General features: G+C 46.6%; 1 protein-coding gene across 1 annotated transcript; it reads right to left on the bottom strand.

Moving 5' to 3' along the window:
* Positions 1 to 6,041: 6,041 nt before the first annotated feature.
* On the bottom strand, positions 6,042 to 15,217 carry LOC132807525 (zinc finger protein 239-like). The gene is made up of 3 exons (XM_060821631.1): positions 15,125 to 15,217; positions 9,529 to 9,686; positions 6,042 to 7,332 (listed from the first exon to the last, which is right to left on the bottom strand). Exon 3 carries the CDS (start codon positions 6,988 to 6,990, stop codon positions 6,094 to 6,096), a length of 897 nt encoding a protein of 298 aa, XP_060677614.1. The 5' UTR covers positions 6,991 to 7,332; positions 9,529 to 9,686; positions 15,125 to 15,217; the 3' UTR covers positions 6,042 to 6,093.
* Positions 15,218 to 18,096: the final 2,879 nt, after the last annotated feature.

Genomic DNA, 18,096 nt, shown 5'->3' on the forward strand with positions numbered 1-18,096 from the left:
TTCCACAGTAACTAGAATTACTTTCAGATTTTCTGTCTTGGACTGACTATGATAACCTTTGCAATCACTTCACAGAAGTATTACAAGAGAAGAATTTGGCAGCAGAAATCTCAGACCAAACATCACATCAAAGTCTGACAGTCACTTGATTCACGAGGACGTGGATATTGATGGCCTTGAAAAAAAAGAGTTGAAGGTCTGTCTGCTTAGTTAGGTTTTAAACGTCAGTGTGACTGGAAACTGACTCTCACATATCCACACACCATAGTAGTGACTGGAACAAGCTTTACAGAGTGCATGAGAGTATTCCAATTATCAGAGGGTTCACCAGTAACACCACACACATACTGTAAGCGTGAGCGAGTTTTCAACTGATTGTTAAGGTCAGAGACAGACGAGGGCACCTGTACCATGGAGAAACCGTGGAAATGTGGGGAGTATGGGAATGGCTTCCCTTCGCCATCTACGCTGGAGATTCATTGGCGTTTACACATCGGGCAGCGGCTATTCACCTGTACTCATGCAGGAAAGGCTTCCCTCAGTTACACCACCTCCTGGCCCCCAGCGGGTCCACACCAGCAAGAACCCGTTCATCTGCCCCGTGTGTGGGCAGGGTTTCACTCAGTCACACCACCTGCTGCCGCACCAGCGGATGCACACCGGGGAGAAACCATTTTCCTGCTCCGTGTGCGGGAAGGGCTACACCCGGTCGTATCACCTGCTGCTCGGCTTCCACGTCCACACTGGGGAGAAGCCATTCACCTGTCCCGTGTGGAGCAATGACTTCTGCGATTCCTCCACCCTGCGCAAACACCAGCACATCCACACCAAGGAGTGGCCGTTCACCTGTCCAGTGTGTGGGAAGGGCTTCACCCAGTCGTGCAACTTGTGGAGACACCAGCAACTTCACAAGTGAGATTGCGCAGCGATTCGGGTTGGATTCTGCTGTTACCGCTGCTGAGAGTCACATCTTGAACCCTGTTTAGTGGGTGAAGTAGGAGGGATAAGGGGTTCCTTTATGCTGACTGGTTGCTCTCTCACCCGCTTTACTTCCAATGGGAGCTGATGCTCTCTGAGCCTGGGATTGCACCTTCCCTACGGAACAGTCCACAGAAGCGGCTGAAGTGCAGTTAGATCTGAAATAGATACATTTGTCTCTGTCCCATTGTGTCTCCAGCACAGTCCATCCAATTGGCCTCTGTCAGTGTTTATGCTACACCTGAGCCTCCATTGCCGATGTGTGGTTCCTTTCCCTGTACTCACCTCCCATTCATGTGTCTATCCAGATACACCTTAAGTGTTGCTAAGGTGCCTCTTTCCACTACATCCAATGGCAATGCATTCCAGGCATCCAGCATCGAACTGTGTGAAAAATCTTCCCTTTCAATTCTCCCCCAGACTGTCCCCCTCTCGCCTTGAACCTGTACCCTCTTGTAGTTGACTTTTCCACCCTGGGGAGGGGGAAAGCCTCTGACTATCTCACAGACTATCTGGCCCAACACCAAACATCCAAAGAATAATCCACACAGACCCATTTCCCTATCCCTATTACTCGACATTTACCCCTGACTAATGTACCTAACTTTCAATTCCTGAATATGTGGGGCAATTTAAGCATGGACAATCCAACTTAACCTGCAATCCCTGGGCAGTGGGTAATTTAGCCTGGCCAATTTCTCGTACAATTCTTGTATTTCCTATGTATCTGTATCCAGCTTCACCTTAATTGTATTCCCCTCTTTATCTCTTTTCCCCCATCCTCACCCCTCCACACATCTGCTCCTATAGTCTTATGATATGCTGAAATTATGCCATTCAGCCCATGGAGTCTGCTCCACCATTCAATCACGGCTGATAAGTTTCTCAACCCCATTCTCCCCGTAACCTTTGATCCTCTTGATACTCAAGAACCTAGTTATTCCCATCTTAAATGTATTCAGTGATCTGGCCTCCACAGCCTTCTGGGACAGTGAATTCTATAGATACACCACTCTCTGTCTGAAGAAGTTCTCCTTATCTCGTTCTAAAAGGTCTTCCCTTTACTTGAAGGCTGATCCCTCGGGTCCTAGTTTCTCCTACCAATGGAAATATTTTCCCAACATCCACTCTGTCTAAACTGTTCAGTATTCTGTAGGTTTCAATTAGTTCCCTTGTCATCTTCTAAACTCCATTGAGTATAGACCCAGAGTCCTCAGATGTTCTTCATATGTTAAGCTTTTTAATCCTGGGACCTTTCTCATCAACCTCCTCTGAACATGTTCCAGGGCCTGTACATCCTTTCTGAGATATGGGGCCCAAAACTGCGTACAGTACTCCAATTGTGGCCTGACCGGAACCTTTTAGACCCTCAGAAGTACATCCCTGCTTTTATATTCAAGTCCTGTCAAAATAAATGCCATTGTTGCATTTGCTTTCCTCACTACTGACTCAACCTGTAAGTTTACCTTGAGAGAATCCTGGGCTAGAAGTCCCAAGTCTCTTTGCTCTTCGGATTTCTGAATTTTCTCCTCATAATCCTTCTGTTCCAGGGAAGCAGCAGAGACTTCCAGACACATCGATTTGTATTCAGCGATATCCAGGGATCTCAAGAACTGCCAGTATCTCAGGAAGAATCGTTATTCCGGGAGGAGCGTGGTGTGCACCTGTAAACTCCAGAACTTCCCCCAACTTCATGAGTCAACACTAACTTTTTCTGGACCAAGAAATGAAAGGGCCAACGAAAAACTGTGACACCACAGGAGCTGAAATTAGGCCATTCAGCCCATTGAGTCTGCTCCACCATTCACTTATTCTTGAGTATCAAGGGGTTCAAAGGTTACAGGGCGAATGGGGTTAAGAAATATATCAGCCATGATTGAATGGCAGAGCAGATTCAATACGATAAATGGACTAATTTCTGCTAGTTATCCATCCCTGGGAAGAAGGCGGCAACACAATAAGTTGTTTCTTGGGACAGGCAAGATAATGTTGTTTAATAATGGTGTGACAAAAGAACAATTAATTCTGCCTGTGGAAGGAAAGCCCTGACATCGAGGGGTTAATTGCAGAGCAGGTTGTTTCAAACAGACAGCTAACCCTCAAGGATAAGAAGGTAAGCTACAGAGCTGAGGTCTCCAGCAATGGGAGGTGATGTTAGAGTCTTAAAAAAAAGTCACACCACAGATTTCAAAATAAGGATATGCCACCAAAATTCAACTCTAGAACGATGCTGCAGCAGCAGTACTTAGACGAATAATACTGCATCAAACCTCTGGATACTTCCAGAGATGGGCACTGTCGGTGGAAACTCAGTTAAATTCAGCCATCAACTGGGTGATGGCCAAGTTTGGGGGGTGAAGCTGAATGAACTTGAGGGGTTTTATTTGTGGTTGCTACGTGCAGTAAAGTGCAAATCATTGTTTCAGCAGTTGATTCTCTGTCGGTCTCTGAGTCAGGAGCCAAATTAAGGTGATTCACCCACAACCACACCAAGAGGCTGGGATTAATATTGACTCCATTGCATTCAAGAGAATGTCATCAATACTGTTATAAAGCTAAAACCTTGGAGCCCTGGCAACGTCCTTCCAAACCTTTTCTGAATCCTTTCAAGTTTCACAATGTCTTAAAAAGACGTCAACTTTACTCGACTGATGTGGGAGAATTTTCTGCATGATGCGTTGTGTCTGAAATAGCCCTCCCATGTGCTGTGACAGAGCTACAGTGACTTTCAAAAGCCTGACAAATGCTATTATCAGTCAAAGATTCATTGGGAGAAGCTTCTCAATCACATCTGTAAATGGAGAAAGTGTTTTTAATAATGAGACATGAATAAAGGCTGCACTAATCTTTTGTTCTGAAGATTTACTCATACATCTCAAAACAGAGCAGTCTACGGGAATAAAAGACACTGCTGCCTATTTCCTGACCAGGACTCACTTTGCACAGAAAACATGGACATTTTAAATGAATGGGATGCCATTCGTTTTAAGATGACGTGAACTTAAGAGGCACGGCATTGGCTTAGAAATGAGAGATCCTTGACACACACACAGCCAAAATCATCACTGCCATTATTATCAAATTAGAATTTAGGCTGGATAGGCTGGGATGTTTTTCCAGTGGAGCCAAGGAAGTTGAGAGGCAATATTTTGAAACCATGAGGGGTAGAGTTGGGTTAATGGTAGCTGTCTCTTCCCTAGGGGGAGGATTTCTAGACCAAGGACGCGTTTTTATGGTGAGAGGAGAAAGATGGAAGAAAAGATGTGGGGCAAAATATTTACAGAATCTAGTTCGCCTGGGGAAACAGCTGCCAGTGGAAGTGGTTGAAGCAGGTACATCAACAACTTTGAAAAGGTGTTTCAACGAATACATGGATAGGAAAGCTTGAGAAGGATATGGGCCAAGTGCAGGGAAATGAGGTTAGTGTTGACAAACATTTTGGTCAGCATGGACCGGTTTGGGCTGAAGGGCCTGTCTCTGTGCTATAGTACTCTATGACTGGCGTCTCTTTGTCACTCTGACAGTGTTGAGTTTCCACATGAACCAGGAAAAAGTGAGGACTGCAAATGCTGGAGATCAGAGTTGAGAGTATGGCGCTGGAAAAGCACAGCAGGTCAGGCAGCACCCGAGGAGCAGGAGAATGGATGTTTCAGGCATAAGGACATCCAGATGAATATCTCTCTAAATCAGGCTGAATAAAATCTGATCTCATTTGTCAACTCTGATGCAGAGGTGCAGGGGGTGGACAGGTCAGAAGTCACACAACACCAGGTGAGAATCCCAGTAGATTGATTTGAATTCAGGAGCTTTCGGAGCACTGTTCCTTCATCAGGTAAAGTGATGAAGGAGCAGCACCGATGAAGGAGCAATGCTCCTAAAGCTTGGGATTTCAAATAAACCTGTTGGACTGTAACCTGGTGTTGTGTGACTTCTGACTTCTTCAACTGCGCATTCATGTTGAACTTGATGGGATACTTTATCCAACTTGGTGTAGTTAAATCATATCACTTGGAGGGGTTCATTTGAAACCTTTCAGGAGGTGAATTCAACAAGATTGAATTATGCAAAGTTACTCAGTTCTAAACTTACATCAGGACCGGTAGTCGTAGAGAGGTACAGCGCAGAAACAGATCCTTCAGTCCAACTCGTCCACGCTGACCAGATATTCTAAATTAATCTAGTCCCATTTGCTAGCACTTGGCCCAAATCCCTCTAACCCTTTCTATTCACGTCTCCAACTAAATGTCTTTTAAATTCTGTAATTCTACCAGCCTCCTCCACTTCCTCTGGCAGCTTATTCCATACACGCACCACACTCTGCATGAAACGTTTTCCCTTTCGGTCCCTTTTAAATCTTTCCCCTCTCACTCTAAACCTATGTCCTCTAGTTCTGACAATATCCTGGTAAATCATTTCTGATGGAGATGTCAATGCTTCGGGTAGAACCCTTCTTCAGTCCTGAGGGATAATCCCTGAAATGCTGACTTCTCCACCTCCTGGTGCTGCCTGCCTTGTTGTGCCCAGCCTCCTGCTTGTCTGTTTTTTATTTTGTCTCTAACAAATGGTGGAGCAGATTCGATGGGTCAAAATATCCTAACTTCTGCTCCAATGGTCTTAGGTTCGTGCTGGTCCTGGGCTCAATGAGCAGCAGTGCCCACTGGAAGAAATGTTCATGGAATCATACAATCACTACAGTGTGGAAACAGGCCCTTCTGCCCAACAAGTTCAGACCGACCCTATGAAGAGTAACTCATCCAGACACATTCTCCTACCCTATCACTCTGCACTTACCCTGAACTAATGCAGCACATCTACACGTTCCTGATCACTGTGGGACTATTTAGCTTGGCCAATTCTCCCAAACATGTGCACGTTTGGACTTTGGGAAGACACTGGAACACGCAAAGGAAACCCACGCAGACACTGAGGGGAATTACATGCAAACTCCACACAGACAGTTACCCTGAGGATAGAATCAAATCTGGGTCCCTGGCGCTATGAGGCAGCAGTGCGAACCACTGAGCCACCACCCCCCCTTCCCCCTCCACTCCCCCAGTAGAAAACAAAAAAGCCTACCAACTCTTATTACCCCCACTGTCAGAAAGGGCAGGAGGTTCAGACCTGGGGGTGACCCTCAGCAGTGTTACCGGCAGAATCTGATTGTTGGGAGCATTGGTGCCTCCGCTGGTGCTTGTTCAAACTGCAGGACATTGTGAACCTCTGCCCACACTCAGGGCAGGCAAACGGCCTCTCCCCAGTGTGGACCCGCTGGTGCGTCAGTAGACTGGAGGAGACAGCAAAGCCCTTCCCGCACTCGAGGCAGGTGAACGGCCTCTCCCCAGTGTGGACCCACCGGTGTGTCAGCAGGTGGGATGCCTGAGTAAAGCCCTTCCCGCACTCAGAGCAGCTGAAGGGCCTTTCCCCAGTGTGGACACGCTGGTGCTTCAGCAGGTCGGAAGAGCGTGTGAAGCACTTCGCGCAGACAGAGCAGGTGAATGGCCTCTCGCCAGTGTGGACCCGCCGGTGGGCCAGCAGGTCAGAGGAATCGCTGAAGGCCTTCCCACATTTGGGGCAGGGGAAGGGCTTCTCACCGGTGTGGACCCGCCAGTGAATCACGAGGTGGGAGGAGCGAGTGAACACCTTCCCACAATCGGGGCAGCGGAAGGGCCTCTCCCCTGTGTGCAGCCGCTGGTGCCTGATCAGGGCGGAGGAATCATTGAAGGTCTTCCCACACTTGAGGCAGCTGAAGGGCCTCTCCCCTGTGTGCACCCGCAAGTGCCTCAGCCGGGCGGAGGAATCGCTGAAGCTCTTCCTGCACTCAGGGCAGCTGAAGGGCCTCTTCCCTGTGTGCACTCGCCGGTGCCTCAGCAGGGCAGAGGAATCACTGAAGGCCTTCCCGCACTCAGGACAGGAGAATGGCTTCTCCCTGGTGTGACTGCGCCGATGTGTCTCCAGGGCAGACGGGACACGGAAACCTTTCCCGCAGTCGCCACACTTCCATGGTTTCTCCATGGCCAAAGCTACAGTTGCACACAAACGCGTGTATGTCCTCTCCCAGCCTTGAATTCCTCTTTTCAGGCCAGTTAACTGTTTCAGGCTCCACACTCCGTGCGTTGCTGCAACAGTAGGGTCTCTCTTCCAGTCCCACTGATGCTGAAAACGGACTGAAACAGGAACCAATTGGATCACAGTCGAAAATTGTTGCAGTCCCGATGGATTGAGTGACTCACAAATGCTGGAGAATCAGAGTCGAAAACTGCGGGTCAGGCAGCATCCGAGGAGCAGGAGAGTCAATGGTTCAGGCATAAGCCCTTCATCTGTTGATTTTGAAACTTCATCTTCAGATCAAATACTCTGAAAAGAGATTACAAAAGTCATCACTGTCAGTCCAGGGTAGAAATTCAGAACAAGCAATTCTACTTTCTGCAGAACATTCTTTTCTTTTGTTATTCCATAAAACTGAAAGCACCATCCCACTTTCTCACTCACTCTCTCTCCCTCTGTTCTCACTCCATTCTAATTCTCCTGAAAGTGCTGGTTCAGGATCTGACAGGGACAGAAGAGCAAAACAGTCACAACTGACACCTCTCTGAATTTTGGATACCTCCACCTGAAAATTAATATCTTCCACGACATTGGGATACTGTTGAGAGTGAGCAGGTCTGAGTTGTGGAAGCAAAAATATAGTGTGTAAATTCAGGATGAACCTGCAAAGCAGCTTCTTGACAACCAATCAGACACAAAATGGTTAACGTGCCCCCACGGGGGTGGGGAGTTTTGGAATGAGACACCAAGGCTATGACACCAGAGAGAAATTGAACAGACTGGTGTGGCAAATCAGAGTCATCTAGATATACAGCACAGAAACAGGTCCTTTGGTCCAACTGGTCTATGCTGACCAGATATCCTCACCGAATCTGGTCTAATTTGACTGCATTTGGCCCATATCCCTCTAAACCCTTCCTATTCATAAACCTATCCAGATGCCTTTTAAATGTGTCATAATTATACCAGCATCTACTACTTCCTCTGGCAGCTCTTTCCTTACACGGGCCATCTTCTGCATGAATTGCCCCTTAGGTTCCTTTTAAATCCCTCGCCTCCTCCCCGGGCCACCTCACCCTAAACCTATTACTGTATAGTTCTACACTCCCAGAGAAAAGACCTTGTCTATCCCTCTCTTTATTTGATAGAATGTAAGCATCAACAGCTCAGGGCGGGGATTGGGTGGGTGGGGGGGTGGATGGGGGGGGGGGGGGGAGGAGGAAGCCGAATGTGCTGGAGCCAACACGGAAGAAGATGACACAAAACCTTGAAGCTGCTATGAGGAATACTGCATGTGCTGTACTTGTACCTGTTGCTTTTATTTGTGGAATCAAGTGCATTTTAAAAATAAAAACAAACAAGATATCTATCCCTCCCCTTTCCCAATCTCCCAATGCTGTGCTGGACACACAGTGAGAGAATTGGGAGCAGGAGTAGGCCATTTGAGCCTGCACCAACACCGAACACATCATAACTGAACATGAATATACCTGCAGGCAGTGGAGACTGGGATTTCTTTCACTGGAGCAGAGGAGATTGAGAGGTGACCTTATAGAGGATTATAATATCATGAGGGGTACAGATGAGGTGAAAGGCAGGTGTCCTTTTCCTAGGGTGGGGCTTTCAAGATTAGGGAGCAAAGTTTGAAGGGGAGAGGAGAAAGATTTTAAAAAGACACGAAGAGCTCCATTTTTTTCACACAGTGAGTGGTTTGTGTGTGGGATGGGTGTCTAGAGGAAGTAGTGGATGTATGTACAGTGACAATGTTTAAAAGACATTTGGAAAAGTACATGAATAGGAAAGGTTTGGAGGGATATGGGCCAATCACTGGCAGATGGGACTAGTTGGGTTTGAGAACATAGTCAGCATAGACTAGTTGGACCGAAGGATCTGTTTCTGTGCTGGAAAACTCTGTAGCTGTTCTGTACTGGTCTTAAAACCATTTTCTTGGAAATCCGAGATGGCGGTGGTTTGAGTGGTCTGCTGTGCTGGGCTCTGTGCCACACCCCCGGCAAGGTGGACTTTTACCCCTCCCCCCACCTCATTAACCATCCGTAGAAGAAAAAAATTGCGAATATAAACTTACTGAATGTCTGGAGCTGCTATAATTGTGGTTTGACAGCTTTAGGAACAAAATGAAAGCAAATGAAGGAAAGGGGCCGAAAGGGGTGCAGCAGGTAGGGCACTCCCCAACTGCATTGGGGGTGCTTGGAGCCATTGCTCAAACTTCCAGGGCAATCCCTGTGGATTTAATGGGACAGCAACAGTTACTCTCGGAGTTTGCCAATCTCCGAGAAAAGATTGAAGCAGCGGTGGAACCACTATCTGCCACGCTGCAAAAGCATGGACAGGAAATTCACGTGTTGGCCCGAAGAGAATAGGCAGCGGAGGAGAGGACCGTGGCGGAGGTCTCAGGAGGAAGGATCCAAACGCTGGAAGACCAGGTTCGGGCCCTTCAGGAGCAAGTGGACAACCTGGAAAACTAAAGTAGAAGAAAAATCTTACAGCTCGTGGGTCTTCCGGAACGCGAGGAAGGTGAAGACCTTATTGGATTCCTGGGGCTGGAGTTGGAGTCGGGCCTGTTGAGTGTGGAGCGGGCACACTGGATCGAAATGTGCAGGTCCGGGTCGGACCCGCAGCCCCGCGTGGTCCTAGTGTGGCTCCTGCATTATAAAGAAAACCAGTGATTGAAACAGCAAGAAGACTGGGAAGAGATCCACAGGCTCTAATGTACAAAGGATCAGAATAATATATTTTCAGGACTTCTCAGGAGCCTGGATTAAGAAAAGGGCATTTAATTAAGTTAAGAGAAAATTAAGGGATCTGAACGTACAATATTCCTTGAGGTCCCTGACTGTATTGCGTTTTACTCATGGAGGGACGGTATATAATTTGATTCAGCAGAAAAGGCGAAGGACTTTGCGAATTCTCTGAATTAAAGAAATTGAGTTGGGGTGAAGGCGGGAGGGACGTCATTCCAGACAATGCTACTTTTTTGCCCCTTATTTTGTGGTTATCGGCTTTATACGTACTGCCTTGGCGTAAAACTGGAATTATTTAGTATATCGGTCAGTTAGGTATTGTCTGGGGCCTTTTTTTCACTGCTGTCCTTTTGTTTTTGGATTGGGGGTGGCTATCCCTGTGTTTAAGATGTATGGAGAAGGGGTGTGGGGAGATGGGCAACCATTGTTAACTCTCAGAATGTAAATAACATGTTTTTTTTCAATCTGTGAATTGCCTGGCGTTTGGGGCACAGCTTCAGTGGGAAGGAGCCAGGCTGATGGCAATGGTGGGGGTTGGGGTGGGGGGGAAAGAGATCTCTACATAATTGGGGGTTATTTGAGCATTTGCTTAAGTTATATGTGGTGGTTAGATTTTTATTTATAGTAGTTTTAATAGGAGCAGTTTTTAGACTTTATCGAGTTAATGTCTTTGTTGCTCACCGCACCTCAGATAAGCTTCCTCCTCTTGGGAAACCACAGGCTTCCCTGGATGGCCATGTCTACTGATTCGTTCAGATGGTGCGCCTGGAATGTAAAAGGGAGCCATTCCCCCATTAAAAAGAAAGAAGGTGCTGTCAAGCCTCGGGAAGGAAAGGGTGGACACATTTAACTGATAAGGAACATCTGAAACTGCAGCAAGGAGGTTGTGATAAGGTATTCTTCTCCTCCTTTAGCTCCAAGTGTAGAGGAGTTGCTATACTGGTAAGAAGGAACCTCCCTTTCCAGGTAATTGAGCAAATTAAGGACGAACATGGACTGTCCGTCATTCTTAAAGCTCTAATACATAGTGAAGAGTATGGCGTCCTGAATGTGTATTGTCCCCCGGTGCACCCTCTTAAATTTCTAATTGATGCAGCTGCTAAATTAATGAGTCTTGGGGTACACTGCATGGTCATTGGAGAGGATTTTAATCGTCTAATAGATCCCGAAGTAGACAGGGTGCCAAGGGCCCAGGCAGGTCACCAGCGCAACCTAAGCAGTTGGTGGACATGTGCAAGGAGTTGGGATTAATGGATGTGTGGAGGCATCTCCACCCTAATGGAAGAGACTTTACTTTCTCTTCTAACCCACACAAGTACCACATGGGAACTGACACTTTTTAATGCCATTGGATTGCTTGGACAGAACATTGGCTTGTGAAATTGGCAATATAGCTGTGTCGGACCATGTGCCAGTGTATTTTGATGGTAAAATCAAGAGTGGTGGAATGGATGCACAGCACTGGTCATGGACCCATTCCTGTTAAGGGATAGCAAATTTGTTGAGTACATCACAAGAGTTCAGAGCCTTCTGGGTACCAACTTGGGTACGGCCAGTAATCCGGAAATACTGTAGGAGGCCAATAAGGCATATTTATGAGGCTTGATTATTTTTTATTCAATGACTAGAAGGACGCAGAGGAAGGAGCAACAACAGATGCTGGAGACCCGTCTGCAGATAGCTGAGGAAGTATACTATAATAGGCCTTCACTGGTCAAGCTGCAGCTCTCCGGCTGCTCCCAACTCATTGCACACACTGGGGAAATAAAGGTCTGCGTTGCTCAACAAAGATTGTTGGAAGTTGGAGATAAGTCAGATAGATATCTGGCCAGAAAGTAAAATGCTTCCCAATCTATTATGTCTGTTCGAGAGAAGGCTGGCAAAGTTACCCGTGAGTTAAAGAAGATTAATGTTAGATTTAGGGAATAATTTGCAGAGTTATATCGGTCAGAGGGAGATGAACATGGAGCAGTAAGAATGCAGGCCTTTTTTGAGATCCTGCACCTCCCTAGTATAAACGTGGAACAGGTTTCCTGTTGAATATGCCTATGACAATACAGGAGGTGCAGGATGCAATGAAGCACCACGGTCAGATGGATTCCCAAGTGAATTCTATAGGAATTCATAAGTGTGTTGGTGGAGCCACTTCTGGGGATGTATAGCTATTCATATGCATGGGTTGTCTTCCGCCCTCTCTTAGGGAGGCTAATATCTCCCTCATTATAAAAGATGGGGAAAGAGCCCGAAGAATGTGCTTCATACAGACCCATTTCACTGTTGAATGTAGATTTTAAAATTCTACCCAAGACGCTGGCCCTGAAGTTGGAAAAGGTGTTGTCCTGTATTGTGAAAGAAGATCAGATGGGTTTTGTTAAGGGCGTAGCTCCTCCAACAATATCAGGAGGGTACTGAACATGGTGCAGGTATGCCAGCAAAGGTTGATCCTGGGTTCGGTGGCCTCCCTAGATGCAGAAAAGGCGTTTGACCAGATAGAATGGCTGTACCTGTTTGGGATCCTCAAGCGCTTTGATCTGGGGACAACCTTTGCTAGATGGGTGGTGGTGTTGTATAATGATCCTAAGGCAGCAATCATCACAAACGGCACTAAGTCAGATAACTTTAATGCTGGGAGAGGTAGTCGAAAGGGATGTCCTCTTTCACTGCTGCTATCTACCTTGGCAATTGAGCCATTAGCTGAGGCTATCAGGAGGAATCCTGAAATAATAGCGCCAGGAATGGGAATGGGGGAGCATAAGATGACCCTATATGCTGATGATGTCCTTCTGTTCTTGGCCAATCTGGAGGAGTCTGTTCCTCGATTGATTCAAACAATTAATTTATTTGGAAGTTTTTCAGGCTGCAGGATCAACTTTACAAAATCAGACGCCATGCTGGAGGATGGAATGCAGTTCCTGTTTAGATGGTCGTCAAAAGGGCTTTTGTATTTGGGAATTTTTATTACCCCTGCCTTCCACCAGCTGTATAAAGCTAACTATGTACAATTACTGGAGAGGATAAAGCAGGATTTACAGCAGTGGGACGGATTACCATTATCATGGTTAGGCCGAATAGCTCTGATTAAAATGAATGTTCTTCCTCGCCTGTTGTACCCCATGAGAATGCTCCTGTTGTTGCTACCCAGATGAGTATTACTAAGGCTCAATGGTTGGTTAGGTTATTTTATTTGGTGTCGCAGTCGCCCCCTAATTAAGTTTACCAAATTGCAGCTCTCACAGGGTGAGGAGGAGTGGATCTTTTGGACTTGGAGAGATATCAAATAAGCGCTTTCTTAGCATATGTGGGTGACTGGGCATGGGGGGACACGGGTTGATTTTGCTTGACGTTGAAGCATTGCAGTCGAGATGTTCCCGAGTTAATCTATTATTCATTGATAAGATGAAATCCGAGACTGAGCAGTGAAAGAGTACAATCATTTTAAATACAGTGAAAGCCTGGAGGACACTGAGGCAAGACAAGGGCAATTGGCTGAAGACCTCGCTGATTACCCCGCAGGTGGCAGCCTAAGGATTTAAACCTGGGGCAATAGACTCCGGCTTTAAGTCATGGGAGTATAAGGGAATCTCCTGGAGGGAAGATTTATTTGAGGGTTAGGTCTTGATGTCATTTAGCCAGCTAAGACAGAAATATGCATTGTCTAATAGGGGCCTTTTCCGGTACTTTCAGCTAAGGGATTATATACAGAGGAAGACCACACTCCTGGCTCAGCTTTACAGGTCAAATGTGGAGTAAAGAGTATTCTGTACAGGCGCTCTTTCAGTTAGTACGTTGTATCATTCACAGAAGGGACATACCTTAGGAGATGTGGAGGGACTCTCTACCATGTGGAATCGGGAGCTAGAATATTTCATTAGAAGTATGGCAAGATATATGGGAAAATGTAAGGAAAATTTCAACTTGTAACAAAGCACAGGGCATGCAATTGAAGATTTTACACAGGGCTTATGTGGTGCCAGAGAGGCTAGCTAGGTTCAAGAGTGGCGCATCACCAGGGTATCCCAAATGTAACATTAGTATAGGCACTCACACACTGCTATTGGTCATGTTGTAAGATCCAGAGATACTGGAGTGCTATAGTAAGGGAGCTGAAGGACATCCTGGGGGTTGACAAATTTGCCTTCTCTCGGAGAACACAGAAACAGACTGTGTAACATTCTTACGCACTGTGCAAGGAAGAACATTTTAATGAGTTGGACATTGGAAAAACACCCAGGGCTTATGGCCTGGCATATGCTGGTGATGGAGCATCCGCCCCCAAGATGACCTCACAAATATGGTGCACCACAAAACAGTAGTTTTACAAGACGTGGCAGCCCTTTCTAAATTATATTGATGCAGACTGATCAGCAGTATTAATTAGAGCCGTGGTATAGCTGTGGGAATCAGTCTGGGCGCTCATGGGGCCCTGGGAGGGCAAGGCTGGGTGAAAAGAATACGGGTGCAATAACTGGTGCTCCCATGGATGGAAGCCTTAATGGAGGTATGGTGAGTGAAATAGAATAAAGTAATGTGATAGAATTCAAATTAACTTAAATTATGTTTAATTTTATTTTTATTCAATTTGATTGTAGTTTAGTTTAAGCTAAGTTTGTCCTAGTAGAATAATAGGTAGCTCATTATTAATAGTATCATAATATGAAATTGTTGTACTACTATTTTTCTGTATTTTGGTATTGTTCTTTTTTGTATATAGAGGTGTTGCGAGAGATTTGAAAAAGTTTTGAATAAAAATATATATTTTTAATTTCTTGTCTTCCCCCATAACTATTTTTGAGATTCAAAAGTCAGATGAACTCAGCTTTGAATATATTTAATACCTCCCTAACTACAGGAAGGCACCCCCACTTTGAACTCAGTTCCTCTTGCTAATACACCACTTGCCTTGCTGATTGCTTGCTGCACCTATGTGACAACTGGCATTGACTGGAGTAGAAAGCCTGAGCAGAAGGTAGCTGAGGCACGTTTGTACATCCACACATCATTCCTGGATGAAAGGCTTTTGCCCAAAACGTTGACTGTTCTGCACCTTGGATGCTGTCTGACCAACTGTGCTTTTCCAGCGCCGCAATTTTCGACTCTGATTTTCGGTACCTGCAGTCCTCACTTACTCCATATTCCAGTATATCACCATTTAAACAATGTACCTGCTTTCTGTTTTTATTTCATAGGGAAGGTTATAACTTCATACTGCATAAATACATTTACCATGTGTTTGCCAATTAAGACACATACCTGAACCAACTTTGCTGCAAGTGAAGAACTGAACACCAGAGTGAAAAAATAAAATGAGAAAGGGGGTGAGAAGAGTAAGTTGTACTCACACATTTTGGACAGAAGAAAGAAGTTGCAGTCTGGGATGAAGTTCAATCTTCATTCATAGAGAGAGGAGCAGCAACACCTTCACAAGCGCCTGATCCAACTTCCGCATTCAGACAATAGGGGGGAGGCTCTCAATGGCAGGAAGACCGCACTCCTTCCGGTCCTTCAGGGCTTCCCATTGGTCGATCAGAAGAATGTTGCGTGCCGTTTCCGCTGACAGTAAGGGGCATGCGCAGTATTTTGCTGACACCAGCGTACATGCGCAATGCTTCCTGACACCGAAAAGCATGCGCAGTGTGCCCAGTGGAGATGCTGGTCCAACTGCCAATCGGAGAGAAAAACAGGCTGGAGCCACACTTCTTTTGTTTTCCTGGGGCTCAACAGTTTATTCCTTTTGCATTTTGTCTGGCTGCTCAATCTTTGAATGTCATTTCCCCAGGGTAGAGGAAATCCAAAACTGAAGGGGCATAGGATTAGGCTGAGAGGGAAAAGGTTTAATTGGAACCGAACTGGTAACATTTTCATGCAGAGGGTGGTGTATGTATGGAATGAGCTGCCAGAGACAGTGGTCGAGGCTGGAACAATTACAACATTTAAAAGGCATCTGGATAGGAATATGAATAGGAAGGGTTGAGAGAGATATGGGCCAAATGGTGGCAAATGGATCACCAGATTAATTTAGAATATGTGGTTGGCATGCACCGAAAGGCTTGTTTCCCTGCTCTGCAACTCTATGACTCTATTTCTACTTAATCTGAACCAACTTCACAAGACGAGGACTTGGCCATTCCATCTTTACAGCCTATTCTCAACTGTGGGCTAATTGCACAGATTTCAATGCAAGTTTCAGAAAAATGGCTGCTGCTTTTTAGAAAAATAATTGAATTTGCTTTCAAACTTTACAGATGTTTTTGAAAATATCATTTTAGCGATTCTCAATGTTAAAGATCGGCCATTTTTCACACCACCCCCTCCCATCTCCCAGGTAGAGTCATCACCATCCATGCTCTCTCTGTCCTGAGAAGGGCTGATACAGTGAACGAAGAGGGTTCGAGGCACAAGAAAGGATGAGGGTGGGGGTGCAGGTAGAGAAATTGGATGGGAAACAGAGGCTAGGCGGAAGAGAGAGAGAGAAATGGACATGAGGACAGAGCATTGGAGTTAGAGAAACCCTGGGGGTGCACAGGGTGGGGAGCAGAGCGTTTGTCAGAGAGAGAGAGAATGGGGTTGCAGAGTGTGGGGAGAGAGAATGGACGTGGGTCAGTGGGCGGGGAGAGAATGGAAGGGGGCAGAGGGTGGGAGAAAGAGAGCAACAATGAATGTTAGGAGAGGGTGGGGGAAGAGAGAGAATGGAGGGGGCAGAGAGTGGGAGGAGAGAGAAAATGAGTGTGGGGAGAGGGACTGGATGGAGGAAGGCAGAGGGTGGATGAGAGACTGGACTGGACAGGGGGCAGAGGGTATGGAGATAGAATGGACGGAGGTGCAGAGAGTGGCATGTGTGTGAGAGGGGCGGGGGGAAGCTAGGGATAGCGAGAGAGAATAGACTGGGGGTGCTGTGGGCATGATTGGATCTTGATTGAATGGGGAGTTGGTAAATGCGTCCCACCCACTCCTAGCAACCCCTTCTTTCTACATGTGCACTGCAGATTTTTGTGAATGATGCGAGAGAGAATCTGGAGTGTGAGCGTAGTTACCCTCAGATCCTGGCATCAGCAAACCACTGCCTTTCTGTTTTAAAAACTAAATAAAGATGTGGGCAATATACTGGGAATGGCAAGAAGAGACTAAGAAACTGAACCGAGAGTCAGCGCTTTCCGGTGAGGGGAACTGGCCAAAAACAGGAGGATGGAAGGATGAATTCAAGTTGGAATCCATTGAAAGGTGGAGGAATTGGGAAACAGAGATTTCAGGCAGGAGATAGGGAAGGCTGTTCGGTACAAACTAGAATTCTCCGATCCTATTTCCTGCCCTGCACTGACAGCAATGATCTGTTTTCTCAAGGTATTAGCAGAGGAGGATTTGCTGTTCAGGCGTGTACAAGAAATTTACTCAGGGCCTGAATATCAGCAGCGTTTGAATCCAGGAGGGCAAATTATTTCAAGCATCAACGTGACTTGAGAAGCCCCGTGATTACACGCAGCCTGCGTGGGAGTGTTCCAGGGTTCTGACTGTGCAGACAACTTTAACTCTGTAGCGAAATGTGGACTAGAGTTCTCGCTGTAGACGAGCCCTTCTTTGGATCGTTGAAGCTGCTGAGACGCAATGACCCCCGCAGCATGGAAACTCTGTGGAAGCAAATTCAATTCCCCAAACGGGCTGGAGTGTCTGGCATGAAGCTAATCCATTCCTTCAACCCTGGAATGAAGTCAATCGATTCCTTCAATCCAAGACTGTGGGCGGCGCGGCAGCAGCTCAGTGGTTAGCACCGCTGCCTCACAGTGCCAGGGACTTGAGTTTGATCCCACCCTCAGGGTGATTGTCTGTGGGAGTTTGCATTTTCCTACCCCCCCCCCCTCCCCCCCCCCCCCCCCCACCCACACCCTCCCCAATCTCTGGTGCTCTGGTTTCCTCCCAAGGTCCCAAGATGTGCAGCTTAGAGTGGATTGGGTGTTCTAAATTCAGGGATTAGCTGTGGAGGTTATTGGGTGGGATGCCTAAAGAGGTTCAGTGTGGATTGTTGGACCAAAGGCCTGTTTCCACAGTGTAGGGGGTTTGATGATTCCCCCAACGTGTCTGCAGCCTGGCTTCTATCTGCATCTCTCTCTGAGCTGAAGGTCCACCATGATGTGTTTTCCCCTAGTTTCCAGCACCCAGAACCTCCAACTTTCTGCAAATCGAAAGGCAAGTCCCACCCTGCCCTCTCCAATGTGTGCTATGTAACTGCTTATTCAGTTTTAGTGGTCCAGCAGAGGCTGGTAGCCAAGTTCGGAACACATGAGATGGCATCAACCAGGACCTTGGATTCCTGTCACAT

Source organism: Hemiscyllium ocellatum, assembly GCF_020745735.1.
Source record: "Hemiscyllium ocellatum isolate sHemOce1 chromosome 27 unlocalized genomic scaffold, sHemOce1.pat.X.cur. SUPER_27_unloc_18, whole genome shotgun sequence".
NCBI lineage: Eukaryota > Metazoa > Chordata > Chondrichthyes > Orectolobiformes > Hemiscylliidae > Hemiscyllium > Hemiscyllium ocellatum.

What these genes read in the sequence shown, in the direction of transcription:
- LOC132807525 (XM_060821631.1), bottom strand. Translation starts at nt 6,990, where the DNA reads ATGGAGAAACCATGGAAGTGTGGCGACTGCGGGAAAGGTTTCCGTGTC.